This window comes from Podarcis vaucheri (assembly GCF_965113315.1).
Source record: "Podarcis vaucheri genome assembly, chromosome: 6".
Lineage (NCBI taxonomy): Eukaryota > Metazoa > Chordata > Lepidosauria > Squamata > Lacertidae > Podarcis > Podarcis vaucheri.
Window position 1 is genome coordinate 99744443 of NC_138764.1, and position 15158 is coordinate 99759600.

At 49.3% G+C, this 15158-nt stretch overlaps 1 protein-coding gene across 10 annotated transcripts in view; it reads right to left on the reverse strand.

Moving 5' to 3' along the window:
• The window catches only part of KCNQ2 (potassium voltage-gated channel subfamily Q member 2), a 149982-nt gene that overhangs the window by 91811 nt on the left and 43013 nt on the right, over positions 1–15158 (reverse strand). For all 10 annotated transcript variants that reach the window (XM_082225917.1, XM_082225913.1, XM_082225915.1 and 7 more), the window contains exon 2: positions 1629–1719. In XM_082225917.1, the coding sequence (XP_082082043.1) occupies positions 1629–1719 (91 nt within the window). The remainder of the gene's footprint in view (positions 1–1628; positions 1720–15158) is intronic.

The window sequence follows — 15158 nt, forward strand, 5'->3', positions numbered from 1 at the left end:
AATTAATTGTTACTGTTTTGAATTTCATTGTGGTATTTTCTTCCTTAGTGAGTCCTGCACACCACCATTCTGAATAATGTTTTTTATAGGGTAGGGGGCACTGGGGGGTGAGTTTGTGGAACCAAGGGGACACTCCCCCCCAAAAAAAATAGAAGTTTGTCCAAGAAACACTTGTCTAAAAAGTCAGAAACACATGTAAAATAATGCGCTTGGAGATGGACTAGAAATCCTGCCAATTCTTCCCCAAAATAAACTTGATTCATGTTTGGTTCACCCGGCAACTATGGGAACTTCTTCAGGGTGTGGGTTCAGGGATATCCGAACTGATTCAGTGAACTTTGTCAAGCTGAACTCGTCCAACCCAAGCAATGACCATTTCAGAAAGCCACTTTTGCCCTCCAAAAGGAGGTTGGGTTGCGAGCTTCACGTTCTCAGCTTCTGCACTATTGAGGGAATCCCCATCCGCGTCACCCCCTGGAAAGCCAATCGGCTGGCTCAGGGGGCGTGGTCTGCCCTATTTATCGCTGGCGCAGCCGGGGATCTCCCTCTTTTGACGCCTGCAGCTACTCCAGTTCAGTGGCGTAGCGTGGGTTCTCAGCACCCGGGGCAAGGCAAGTAATTTGCGCCCCCTAACCCGGGGCAAGGCAAGTAATTTGCACCCCCTAACCCGTGGATTTTAGCACTCGAGTCTCTTCCGCGCCCCCCCCAGATGTTGCGCCAGGTGCAGCAGGCCCCCCTGCACCCCCCACGCTATGCCACTGCTCCCACCACAAGTCTTCAGGACAGCCTTCCGAAGGCTGGTGCGGGGAGAAGGTCTCTCCGCCCCACCGCCAGGCTTCGGAGCATCCTTCCGAAGCCTGGCGGCGGGAGGAGGTCTCTCCGCCCCGCCGCCAGCCTTCGGAGGAGGTCCGAGGACAGTGGGGTTCCTGCTTCCTCGAGGAAGGCCGGCCAAACGCGCGCCCCCCAAATGTTGCGCCCGGTGCGGCCGGCACCCCTGGCACCCCCCACGCTACGCCACTGCTCCAGTTTCCCACCCTCCCGGTTTTCGTCCTTGACCTTTCTATGGACCTCGGTTGGTCGCCATTGAGGGGCCTGGTAGGAATTTTTTCCACTTGGCAAATTGGCACCAGCCACTTGGTTTTTCACCTGCCTCATAGCAAACCATCACAACTTTCTTGGTATTGGCGGTTAGGAATTGGTATTGGTATTGTTATGTACATGGAAGGGGGGAGGAAGCGCCATGACCTGCCCCACATATTGAAGGGTAGTCCGATAAATGATTCCGGGGGGGGGGGTGGCCCTGTCCGAAGCCTATGGAGGTGAGGGCCTAAGGCACTCCCCCGAGCGGTGACCCTGGGGAGTTCCTAGTTGATGTGCATCATCAGGACTCCCCCTACTGGTGGTTAACCCTTCCCGGACTTCAAGCAGACAGGCTGAAGCTGGATATAGTCAGTTAGGACCAATGCCTAAGCCAGTACCGCTCATCACCTGTAACCAATAAAGTTGTGGTCTTATTTAGCCCATTAACCTTAATAACTGTGTCATGTGTCTTTATTTCCACTGGGGGGGGGGGGCGGGAACTCGCCACGCAACTTCAGCCCTGAGTTCTGTGCTTTACGTTTACTCACCAAAATGTAAAGGGCACCTTCAGAACTGTCCTCATACTCCTCGATGGTTGAAAAGACGGAGAGCACCAAGCAGGAGAAAACGAGTAGAAAACTGAATAGGATTGGGCGGGGGGAGGAGAGAGAGAAAAAGAAATGGTATTAATGTTGCAGCTGACATTGCTTCCCGTCCTGCTTTTAACCAGTGTTGTCTAACCATTGTCTAACGCTGTCCACCCAGGGTGAGGATCAAGCAGTGGTGTTGCTTCAGGTCAAAAGCCTATATGCGTGTTTTCTTTTGCCCAGTTCACTGCAGTGGAGCCTCCCCAAATAGTAAAGTTGGGCGCTAAGCATTTTAAATGCTGGTTAATTGAGAAGGCTTTGGAGGTGCAGGAGCCCGTTCGGGAAAGAAATGTGGCAACTTTGGCCCAGGATGAAGTTTGCCTTTAGTCCCCCTTTTTCAACTCCAAGAATACTCAGAAGAGTAGGCCTACTCAGCTCAGTTATGGAAACCAGTGCAACAGCCTGCAGAATATTCCCTGGGTGTGTGTCATCAGCTTAGTTCAGAACAGCATTTAAAAAACTACTCATGAATCTGACACAATGAAGATGGAAATCAAAGTCAACTTTCAGCTGTATTACTGTCACTTTCAAGGAAAGTTGGGTCACTACGGCCAGGCCCATCTTACCCATAGAGGTTAGTGGCGCGGGGCGCCAGGCAAGAGTCCGGGGAACACCGAATGAACGCGCTGAGTGAATGAGAGTGCGTGTGCTGCTCCCACAGAGCATCGGTTTGGTTTTTTTTCCCTTTTAGCCTGCAGGCGCCAAATTCTGCGGGGCGCCAGAAGGCTAAAAGGGAAAAAACTGAGCCAATGTTCTGTGGGAGCAGCGCACGTGCCCTCACTCACTTGCTGCAGGCCCTCTCGCTCGGTTTGCTGCCTGCCATGGACACCGTGGCACGTAGCGGCCAGCTGAGCCGGGAGGCACCACGTCCAGCCTCCGCCTCTTCCCTGCCGATGGAGCCGCCCTCCAGCTGCTGCTGCCCACCTCCTCTAGCCCTAAGGTCGACAACTCTGGGAAAGCGGGGGTGCCAGAAGGGTGCTTTGCACCACTGCGTCGGATATGCTTAAGACAGCCCTGACCACAGCTCTCCTTTTTTTTTCCTCAGCCCATTTTTTGAACTGTGAGAAGCCCATTTCCATACATGTGGGTTATTATAAGAATCTTGCGGCAAGAATTTTGTGTCTGAATTCCCTTGTTTTCCTCTTCCCTCCCCATCAGTTCTTCCTCTTGTGCTATGTCTTTTCATATTCTAAGCCTGAAGGCAGGGACTTCCCTATTTCTGTTTATTTATAAACCATTCTGGATGTTTTTCTGGGTGAACAGTAGAGCATAAATACTTTGAAAGAAAGTCTAATACCATCTTCTGACACATGGAGATCTCAAACAATTCGCCTGCTGTGCTGAGACAAAATCCATCCAGAGTTTGCTGAAACTGACCTGACAAGCAGGTCGAAAAAATCAACAGACAGGAAGGACAGCAGGTCAAACAAGCAAGCTGGCCTAAATTAATTTACTAAAGATGGAAGCACAGCCCTGAGAAAGCAAGCCTGCTTAGTAACAAATGGAAAAACCTCACATTTTGTAACAAGCATTAAATAATTCATCCCTCTGGCTTCAACCATGCGCTGCCGCAATTTCAATTTTGAATATTTATAAGGCTCTGTATATCTGGCTGGTGTCATGACATTTTCTACGAGAAAATGGTTAGGTTTCTTTCTATGAAAAGGGGGGAGAATTGGATGAAGGATGATGACAGCTGCCTTTCCCTACAGAAAAGGCCATCAACAGGGCAACAGGTAGCCATCAGTGCAAACACAGAGAACATTATTTTAACTCTGATAGGACTTGAAAAGTTTGCAAGCCTCCTGGAAGTGTGCAGACAGAAGACGGCCACTGAATGTTCTTTTTAAAAGCAAAGGCACACCTCCTGTCGTGTTTTCTTCTTTTTTCCAACATTCTGGATAGAATGTCAGGTTTCTTACATTCTGGGGCACATGGGGCGTTAGGGATGGGGTAGTACCTCTGGCAGGGGACACATCATGCACCTCCCGGGGTTGTTTGTCCACCTTTGGTCCTCACCCTGCGCTCAACTCTCGCCAGTGGCTCCTAGAAGCATGCGACAGCAAACACACCCCAGGAAACGGCTTCAACTGGCCAGATAAATCAGGTGAGGGTAGCCGATGGCTCAGTGAGTTGGAGACTTCCCCTGCATGCGAAGATAGGCTCCTGCAGATTGAGTGTGCTGGGCCCAGGGGTAACCTGTGAAACACGGTTGAGGACCGGACCAGAACCCAAAGGTTCTGCTAGGAGTCAGTCCAACAGGGCCAAGGCAGGACACAAGGCAGGAAGCCAGGCAAGGACAGGTGCAGGATCTGACATACAGCAATGTTGCTCCCACAACCTGGGGCAGGGTCCGACAGCCTTTTATCTTTGTCAGGGTAATGGCCGGTCCTGATCCCCTGGCGACTCACCTCCCTGTTTCGCCCAAAGGCGAACACTCCTCCTGCGAGTTCTCAGGTCTCTCCTTCTCTCAGACCTGAGTCTCTGCAGCTCAGGAGACGTTGGTGGGTTACTAGACCCAGAGGCCGCCTCAGCCTCCCCTGACCCAACTGGTAGTGGAGCAGCTGTAAGTGATGGCCCATTGATGGCGACGAGGTAATCCCCGCATCTGGAGCCAGGGCAGGCTCAGGCCCCTGACTCGGCCCAGCTGGTGTTTGTTACAGGGGAACCTGTGCAGACTGGAACTCTTCAGGATCAGGCCCCAGACTTGGTTCAGATGCCACCTTAGGCAGAGGATCTGGTGCAAACTGAGACTCCTCTGGTTCCGAGTCCGAGCCAGAGCCCCAGGCCAACACATTGAGTGACAAGACCAAGAAACCAGCATGATCGAGTATTCCAAAGAGGGCCGTCTTAAGCATATCCGGCGCCGTGGTGCAAAGCTCCCTTCAGTGCGCTCCCCCCCCCCCATTTCCCAGAGTTTTTTAGGGAGGGCGCCGCTGCCGGTGGGGCTGGAGGCGGCGAGGAAGAGGCGGAGACTGGACGCAGCACCTCCTGGCTCAGCTGGCTATTTTGTGCCACGGTGGCCATGGCAGACGGAAGCTCTGGGTTGTGCTTTGGTGTGGCATGGCAGATGTGGACGAGGGCAGCGAGCCAATGCCAGGAGGCGCCGCGTCCAGCCTCCGCCTCTTCAATGGCGCCCTCCAAACTTGGGGCCCTGGCGCCCCACACCACTAGCCTCTATGGGTAAGACGCCCCTGATTCCAAAAGGACTGGAGTAAATTTATGCAATATTTGAAAGATTTTTGTAAGCAATTAACATCACTAGCAGGGTTGTCTAAAGACTTGTGATGAGACATTTTCTACCTTTCTATATTTACAGTGGTACCTCAGATTACAGACGCTTCAGGTTACAGACTCCGCTAACCCAGAAATAGTACCTCGGGTTAAGAACTTTGTTTCAGGATGAGAACAGAAATCGTGCAGCGGCGGCACAGCGGCAGCAGGAGGCCCCATTAGCTAAAGGAGAGCCAGTGTGGTGTAGTGGTTAAGAGCAGTGGACTCGTAATCTGGTGAACTGGGTTCGCTTCCCCGCTCCTCCACATGCAGCTGCTGGGTGACCTAGGGCCAGTCACACTTCTCTGAAGTCTCTCAGCCCCACTCACCTCACAGAGTGTTTGTTGTGGGGGAGGAAGGGAAAGGAGAATGTTAGCCACTTTGAGACTCCTTCGGGTAGTGATAAAGCGGGATATCAAATCCAAACTCTTCTTCTTCTTCAGGTTAAGGACAGTTTCAGGTTAAGTATGGACCTCTGGAACGAATTAAGTTCTTAACCCGAGGTACCACTGTATTTAAATTTTGAGCCATTTTGTAATGTGTGTAATTAGAATTGGAAAGCGTACAAACTGCAATGACATAAAGGTTAATTTTGAAAGCCATGAGGTGGGAGGAAAGGAAGTTGATAGGCACTAAAGAGCCAGGGCAGTAAAGTTGACAATGATGTGAAATGGAAGGTCAAGAAGGTCAATGAAATAGTCAAGGAGACAGTTTCTGCCCATGCTGTAGAGGGAAGTGAGGGGCAGATGGGGCTCAACAACCTGGGAAGGGAGCCCATCTGGGAGAAGGAAAACTGCTCCTAAACCTCCTCTGCCTTGTGAAATATCTTCGGGAGAAGAAAAGGCTAAGGACTAAAGCCTGCAGAAATCCAGAATGGAGTCCCTAAGATGGTTGAATGGTGCCTTGTACGCCTCCTTCCAGCAACTCCTGCAGCCAAGCTGGTGACAAATGCATTGCTCTGCTTTCCTTTGCACCACATCAGCAAGGCTGAGAGGGGGTCTTGTCATCTGGGCAGCCCAGGACCTTTAAACTAGGGTTACCAGACGTCCCCAGTTCCCGGGGACAGTCCCCGGATTCACCAATCTGTCCCCGGACAAAATCTGTCCCCAGATTTTAATTAATGTCCCCTGATTTATGCCTGGGGACTTCCGGTGAAGCAACATGGTTGGTGCCATGGCAGCGAACAGCACCAGAGGTCCCGGCCACGTCAAAGTTTCAGCCAGCCAACCCGCTGGCTGGGGGGGTGGCTATTTAAACCGAGGCATGAGCCAGAGAGCTTCTTTCTGGCTCACCTCCTCCATCAACACTCGCCCCGAAATTGTGAAGAACCGCCAGCACTCTTCTGCTACGGTCTCTGCACACCCAAGTTGGTGGGGGCGAGCAAGGCGCTGAAGAAGAGGAGAAGCCTAGAAAAGAGCTTTGCTGTGTTGCAAGACAGAGAGAGAGAGACGGAGCCTTGTGTTTGTGTGTTAATGAGTGTTTTCCCAAGACCAGCGAGCACCTTTACTCAATCTCTGCCCCCCCCACAACCTCTTGGGGGGGGGCGTTTGTGTATTTGTAGATGGGCTTCTCCACCTGCCTTGTGTCAAGGTGCACGTCTGACAACTTTGGGGTTCCCCCCCAAAAAAGGTCAAAAACTCTGGACAACCCTTTCCTAAAATAATAAGGCATGAAATTTTTTTTAAAAAAGTATTCCTTGAAAAAAATCTGGTAACCATACTTTAGATACACTGTCAAGGCTTGCACCCCAAGGAGGTCACTTTGGTGCTACTAACACCGGTTTGACTTGCACCTAGCCCTCCGTTTGACTCCTCCCCCCCCCCGGCACACTCCATTGTCTCTCAAGACAGACAGGTGCCAAGATCTGGGATCACTGCAAATGAATTAAAGGACCATTAACTGTGCAATCCAACTCCCTTGTGTGCCAGGTTTGGAGGATGGGAGTGGATTAGACAGAGGTGTCTCTGGAAAGAGGAGCAGCAGCACCCAGGCACTCATGCAAGGAGGAGACATAAATTTGGGTCACCCAGCCCTTCCTGACCTAGATATCCATGCAAGCAATTATTTGGGATTGAGAAATGCATTCAGCAGCCGAAGAAAAAAACCGGAGCAGAAAGCAAGGGGGAAAGAACACACAGAAGATGGGAAAGGGGAGGGAAAAGGAAATGAACGAAAGGCTACAAGACTCGACAGCATTTTAAATAATTGCAATACTCCTGTCCTCTAAGCAGTTCAGAACAGCTTAAAAAGGATTCTCAAGAAGTCGTTCATCCAAGCAACATAGCATCTGCCATAGAACTAATTCAGGGCTTGCCGATTGGAAGGTTGGCGGTTCGAATCCCCATGACGGGGTGAGCTCCCGTTGCTCTGTCCCAGCTCCTGCCCACCTAGCAGTTCGAAAGCACACTAATGCAAGTAGATAAATAGGTAACGCAGCGGCTGGAAGGTAAACGATGTTTTCGAGCGCTCTGGTTTCTTTCATGGTGTTCCGTTGTGCCAGAAGCAGTTTAGTCATGCTAGCCACATGACCCGGAATGCTGTCTGTGGACAAACCCCAGCTCCCTCGGCCTGAAAGCAAGATGAGCGCCGCAGCCCAATAGTCACCATTGGCTGGACTTAACCATCCAGGGGTTCCTTTACCTTTCTTTGCCTTATCACAAGGGGACATCCTATCAACTCGGCAAAATCCAGAATTTGCACTGTCACCTGAACCTGTCCATGAGAACTGGCACAAAATGGGGTTCCCAAATCAAATCATACGCCTCCAATCATATCAACGAGGGGAAATATAATTTCAGATGGAGAAAGGAAAAGTATTTAGAACCAAAGCAGGAAGCCTGGCTTAAGCTACTTTAATTGACAGCAGAGCAAAAAGAAGGAGAGACGATAACGAACAGCCCAGGAAACAGAGTATACCAGCAAAGGGCATAAAGGATGGAATTAAGAAAAGTAATGCACCAGGCAGTGTATCTAAACAAGGCACATATTTCACTATGCAGCCCTCTGGTTTATATTAATAGACAATAAATAGATCAGATATACTATAACATCTATAGAAAGCAGTATAATTAAAAGAGCCGGTTCCATTTGTATTTCTCATTCTCCAAAGAGGCAGAAGCTCTCAAAGATTAGCAATGCATTTCCTAGCCAACCACAGAGCAGGGTAAGATCTTTAAGCCGATGGCATTTGGCAGCATTTATTTGGGGGCAAGGGAGTTTTACACTGAAGTCGCTACCACCTTTCTGCATTACAGTGGTACCTCCAGTTATGAAATTAATTCGTTCCGGAGGTACGTTCTTAACCTGAAACTGTTCTTAACCAGAGGCGTGCTTTCGCTAATGGGGCCTCTTGCTGCCACTGCGCCGCTGGCACACGATTTCCGTTCTCATCCTGGGGCAAAGTTCTCAACTCGAGGTAACTCTTCCAGGTTAGCGGAGTTTGTAACCTGAAGCGTTTGTAACCTGAGGCTACACTGGAGCAAGCTTATAAAACGCCGCTCGCCTATGGCAAGTAAATATATCCCCAAGGTGACCAGGCAGAACAGCTTTTGTACATTGGAATATATAAGCACTCGTTTCTTCTTTTCAGGATATGGCTCTGCAGATGGGCCAGACTACTGTTTCCGCAGGTCTTCTTCTTTCTTTTTCGCAAGGCAGCACCAGGAACAATTTAATGTCAACGTATTTTATAGCTAACGTACAAGTTACATATAGATGGGCCTATATTTGTATGCAATGCTATGCCGAGTTGTGGAGGCCTTGTTGCTAGATTGCAAAAAGAAAATAAAAAAGCCACGGTTGCAGGTTCGATCCCCATACAGTACAGCTGCGCATTCCTGCACTGCAGGGGTTGGGCTAGATGACCCCTCGGGGTCCCTTCCAACTCTACAATTCTATGATTCTATGATCTAACGAAAGCAATGCCTTAGAAGAGGCTATTATACCCGCCTCTATATATAGGCTTATTTATTTATTACATTAATATAGCACCTTCATCTTCGAAAGAGCTCAAGGACATGGCCCTCCCACTTCGCCTTCACAACAGCCCTGTGAGGGAGGTTAGGCTAAGAGATGGCGACTGGCCCAAGATCACCCAGGGAGCTTCATGGCTGAGCGGGGATTCAAACCCTGCTCTCCCGGGTCCTAGTCCAACACTGCAACCATTACGCCACTCTCATATCCCCCATGTTTCCTGAATGGGAGGGTCAATGGCTCAGCAAGTCTTGCCCTTGACTTCTCTGGTGTTGCTATGGTAACCCAGTGCCCCTGGCACCCTTCTCTCAGAACATCCAGGCATGCTCCAAGCACAGTATAATTTAACCCAATATAATTCAACACAGCAATTTTTTAGTTGGTCGAGTACACGGAATTAGCAAAACTGACACATAGGATTCGCAGTCAGGAGGAAACAAAGTACCAAAAAGAACGGAGTAAATCTATGGCCTATATAAGTGAGAACTGTAGAAATCTGAAGACGTTAGCAGGACTGAGATAATTATTATGTCATGCTTTAGTCTTTTATTAATGGATCTGTGAATTAAGGAGTGGAATAAGAAAACCTGCGGAAGGGAAGGAGGGAAGTCAACAGCTCTATGGAGCATAAAGTAAGATAGATGTAAAAAGACTTGATATATTTGTTTGTTGGTGTTGGTGTATTTAAAATGAAAACTTAATAAAAAGCATATTTTTTATTTTTAAAAAAACCCACAGTAATTTAATTTAACACAGTATAATTTACACCAACACAAATCACTACAAGGTTAGTGCTCAAAGACAAAAGTGTGTTTATTACTGTTATGTGGTCTGTGCTTGGATGAGTTTGAGGATTTTGAGCCCCTGTGTTCTGAACCGATACATGATGTCCAATCACAGAACGTTTCTGGATTTGGGCCTCTGCCATTGGCCCTTGAACTCTGAGTTATGATTGGCAGCTTGGAAGTTTAGACAGCCAATCACGTTGGGAGTGGGAGTGGCCTTCAGAAAATGTATATAAGCAGTTGCTTTGCCCCTGTTGTCCAGCTCTGTTAGTTCAATAAAGGTTCTTACTGTTATCACTGTGTCTTGCCTCGTGGGAGCCCACCTACAATTACCACCCCAGGTTCCCAAAGCAGCATTGCCTATTTGCTCCTGAATGCATTGGTTTGAGAAACAAAATAAAAAAAATTCCTTCCAGTAGCACCTTTGAGACCAACTTAGTTTGTTATTGGTATGAGCTTTTGTGAGCTTTCGCACACTTCTTCAGACTGGTTTGAGAAAATGCACTTTCATCTCCCAGACCATTCTCTGGGGGGAAAAGTGGTCCCTGAGAATAAGAATTCCGCCATCTCTGCCTATTAGGCTGTCTGTCATTATGCTATGTTATTATGTTTTTATCACTGATGTTCTGTAATTTGTTCTTAATGTTGTACACCACCCTGGGATCTTCTGAGAAAGCGTGAGATATGCCGTATTTTTCACTCTATAGGATGCACCGGACCATAGGAGGGGGAGAACAGGGAAATAAATTCTCCCCCTCTCTGCTCAGCGCCCCTTCAGCGAAGCGGCAGGAGAAATGGAGCCCCTTCCATTTCTCCTCCCGCTTCGCTGAAGGGGCGCTGCGCAGAGAGAGAAAACTGTGCAGCGCCTCTCCAGCGAAGCGAAGCCAGGAGAGCAAGAGGGATCGGTGTGCACCGACTCCTCTTGCTCTCCAGGCTTCAGACGGCCATCCGCAAGCCTTCGGAGCGCGGCGGGAACTCCTGCTGCGCTCCAAAGGCTTGCAGATAGCTGCCTGAAGCCCCCAGAGTGCAGTGGGAGTTCCCTGCACTCCGGGAGCTTCAGGTGGCTTCAGCAAAAGCAACGCAAAGTCTCCGGAGCGCGGGGGGGAGCTCTCCCTCTGCACTTCGGAGGCTTTGCGTTGCTATCGCTGAAGCCAAGGAGCCTGCATTCACTCCATAGGATGCACAGACATTTCCCCTTCATTTTTGGAGGGGGAAAAGTGCGTCCTATAAAGCGAAAAATACGGTAAACTGGAGGAGGAGGAGGAAGAGGAGAAGGAGAAGGAGAAGAGAAACTTCAAGTTTGTATGGAAGGCAGTGCACATTAAAAACATAGGAAGCTGTCTCAAACCGAGTTGGATCATTGGTCTATCAAGCTCAGTATGTCCTACACTGACTGGCAGCAGCTCTCCAGGATTTTATGCAGGGTGTCAATCCCAGGCCTACCTGGAGATGCAGGGGAATGAACTCTGGTGATCTGCCACTGAGCTATGGCCTTTCTATCTGCAAACTTTCCACAACAAAAACACCAGAGGGAGACATGAAAGTCCCAAGGCATAGAATAAGAACATGTGTTAGTAATTATTATGGATTTGAATGTTAATAAAAGAGAAGAGGTTAGTAAATGAAAGAAGTTAATATTATTAGAAATATGAATTTGGAGAGCTGTTAAACTGGGGATATGATGAAATTCAGTCAGAGGGGCTTTGAGGAAGTCAGTTATTAATGTAATGAAATTAGGAATTTGAAGTAATATTTTTTTTCTTTGCTTTTTTGTTGTTGTGTGTTTTGTAATGTTTTTCTTTTTTCAGTTTTTTATGTGATAAATGTGAAAATCAATAAAAACATTTTTTTTGGGGGGGGGGGAGGTCCCAAGGCATGTGTTCCCTGCAGGCATGGGTCACCATCTCGCCCCAAAGCTGTCCTGTCAATAGGAAAACGATTCCTGTCATATTCAAACCAACTGGACTGCCGGCTACTTGCACACTGCAGAAATTCAAGCATGGATTTTTTGGCCCAGAGAATGCAATTCAGAGCAGGCAATAAAGAAGGTGAAGCTGACATTTACAAGGTGCTTGCAAAACTCCAGCTTAATTCTCCCAAACCGGCATTATCAGCACTTTGGACGTTTATAGGCAGGGTAGAATAATCAATACCTCGTTAAAAAATCCTTTGCATAGATTATAAGTCCAGAAATTGGGTGCACTTTTAATTGATTTATTTGTGTGCCGGGTCTACATCCAGGAGCCAAACTGGAACTCTGCCTTGCATTTCACAGAACCATAATGTTGTGGGGATTAAGAGATTGTCCAAACTTGGAGTATCAACATCCTGAAGAGAGAGATCGCTGCCTCTCCTATTGCCCATCATGCACATTGAGACACACCTAAAGCAAAGGCTTAGAATGATGAGTTCCTGGTGATCACTGCATGACCACAGTCAAGAGACTCCACAAAACCTGGAACATCTGAAGCTCTGGGATATCTCAGTTGGTAGAGCAGGAGACACTTGATCTCAGGGTTGTGGGTTTGAGCCCCACGTTGGGCAAAGGATTTCTGCATTGCAGGGGGTGAACTGGATGACCCTCATGGTCCCTTCCAAGTATAGAATTCTATTATCTTTCTGAAGAGCCCCTTGTTTGCACTTTGAGAGGGACTATTTGGTCCCTATGTGACTGCCCTTGAGATATTTGAAGATGGCTCTCGCATCTCCTCTGTCTCCCCTTTTCCAGGCTAAACACACCCAGCTCCTTCAACCATTCCTCATAAGGCTTGGTTTCCAGACCCTTGATCATACACACACACACACACACATATAAGTTCCAACAATCATTTAACATAACTTCTTATCTTATACAATATTTTAGACTTCCGTCAACAACCTCTGAAGATTGTCCGTCCTTTATCGCTTGTTCTGCATTTCTTAATTTCTCTGTTACTTTTAATTGTCCTTAACTAATAATTATTTTCAAAGTCTTCCTTGCAATATTTCACAAAGTCCTCCATACAGAACTTCTTGCAGTCCTACGAGCGTAATCTGTTTATTACAATTGCTTTTCAAATAATTCAAATATTTACTCCAGTCCTCTAACCACAGATCTCTGATCAGAGACCCTTGATCATCTTGGTTGCCCCCCTCTGCACACGTTCCAGCTTTTCAACCTTCTTAAATTGTGGAGGCCAGAACAGGACACAGTATTCCAGGTGGGGTCTGCCCAAGTCAGAATAGTCTACTTCCCTTGAGCGGGACACTATACTTCTCTTGATGCAGCCTAGAATGCTGGGCTAGATGTAGCAGCCAGATGTAGCAGCCACTTTTCTTACCTTTTCCAGAAACCCCCTAGTGACAGCACCCATGGCGTACTGTAAATAAGGCCACATTTGCACAATGGGTTGTGTTCAACATTGCTGGAATCACAAGACAGAGAAACCAGTAGGAGAACACTTCAATCTCCCAGGACATTCAGTACAAGATCTCAAAGTCAGCTGTCTTATTACTAAAGAATTTCAGAAATAGACTTGAAAGAGAAGTTGCTGAATTACAACTTATCACTGGACTGAAAACGATGGAGAGACCTGGTCTGAATAGAGATATTGGATCCTTGTCTCATTACACATGCTAAAGCTAATTTTGGTCATCTGCATGCCATCCCTTGCTATTTCCTGTAGGGCTAATTGCAGTCGTTAACAGTCGTCAACAGGTTTACCATACCCATTGAGCCAATCACCCATCTCCTACTACCCTCCTGAGAAAGACTCCACCCTCCCACTATATCAGTGTTTCCCAACCGGTGTTCCGCGGTACACTAGTGTGCCGCCAGACGTTGCCTAGTGTGCCGTGGGAGGGAGGCGGGCGAGGCGGGCGGCGAGACGCGGGGCGGCGGCGGCGAGCAGCGGCCGCCCAGCGCGGGGCTCTCGCCGTCTGCCTGCCTGGCTGCCTGCCTGACGCGCAAACCCCCGGCGCAGGCGCCCCGCTTGTTGACACGGGAGGGGAGGGGGGAGAGGAAACGCTGCTGGTCTCGCTGCTCCTCGGCGGCGGCTCCTCCTCTCAGCCCGCCCTGCCTATATTTGCACCAATCCCCGCCCACTAAAGCATTCGCGCCTCCCAATGGGAAGCCTTGCCGGGCGGCGGGTGCTGCTGCCTGAGAGTTCTGAAGCCACGCCCACTTTCCCAGAGACTGGCGGTTCTGAGGGATCCAGGGCAGGGCCGGCGCGCGCGCGCTTCTTGCTGCCCGGGCGCTTGCTCTAATCCCGCCTTCCCTGGGAGGGAGGGATGGCGGTGGCCGCGAGCGTCCGGGGTGGGGCGCGCGCTGGCTCTCCCTGGCGGCCCCCGTGCCTGCCGTTCTATCAGTGCGCCTCCTCTCTCTTTCCCCACCCATCCTCCACGTGCTGCGCTCTAACCCGGAGTTAGAAGCAAATTAGAACACGCCCCCCGTGTGTGGTGTGTTTTTTGTGCTGCTCCTCTTTTTTTAGGGCTTTTTGGCGGCTTTTGGGACGGCGTCGAGGGGTGGCCGCCTCAGCTGCCGCCGTCCCGGAGTCCCTCGCTCTGCTGCCTCCTCCCACCCCGGCAAGGGGGAGGGAAAAAACTTTCACTTTTGTGCGTCCCTCCCGGCGTGACGCTGTGCGCTGACGTCACGGGGCGGGGCTTTAATGGTGGTGTGCCGCGAGATTTTTTTCCGGTAAACAGGTGTGCCGTTGCCCAAAAACGTTTGGGAAACACTGCACTATATATAAGGGTCTGGTGACTTCTGTTTCAGTGTATCTGAAGAAGTGTGCATGCACATGAAAGCTCATACCCAGAACAAACTTAGTTGGTCTCTAAGGTGCTACTAAGGGATGTGGGTGGTGCTGTGGGTTAAACCACTGAGCCTAGGGCTTGCCGATCAGAAGGTCAGCGGTTCGAATCCCCACAATGGAGTGAGATCCCGTTGCTCAGTCCCTGCTCCTGCCAACCTAGCAGTTCGAAAGCACGTCAAAGTGCAAGTAGATAAATAGGTACCACTCCGGCGGGAATGTAAACGGCGTTTCCGTGCACTGCTCTGGTTCGCTAGAAGTGGCTTAGTCATGCTGGCCAAATGACTCGGAAGCTGTACACCGGCTCCCTCGGCCAATAAAGCGAGATAAGCGCCGCAACCCCAGAGTCGGCCACGACTGGACCTAATGGTCAGGGGTCCCTTTACCTTTACCTTAAGGTGCTACTGGACAATTTTAAAAATTTTTTTGGTTGCTGGTTCCATTAGCATCATGATTTTTCTTTGTGCAATGGAATGCTCTTTCCCTCTCTTCCCCTTAAAGCTGCTCAAGGGGATTTCCCAGATTTCCGTGCACCGTGGATTTTTAAGGAGATATTTATTGAGACCATTTCAGGGCACAATACGAGGTCTTGGCAGCCACAGATTCTGCCC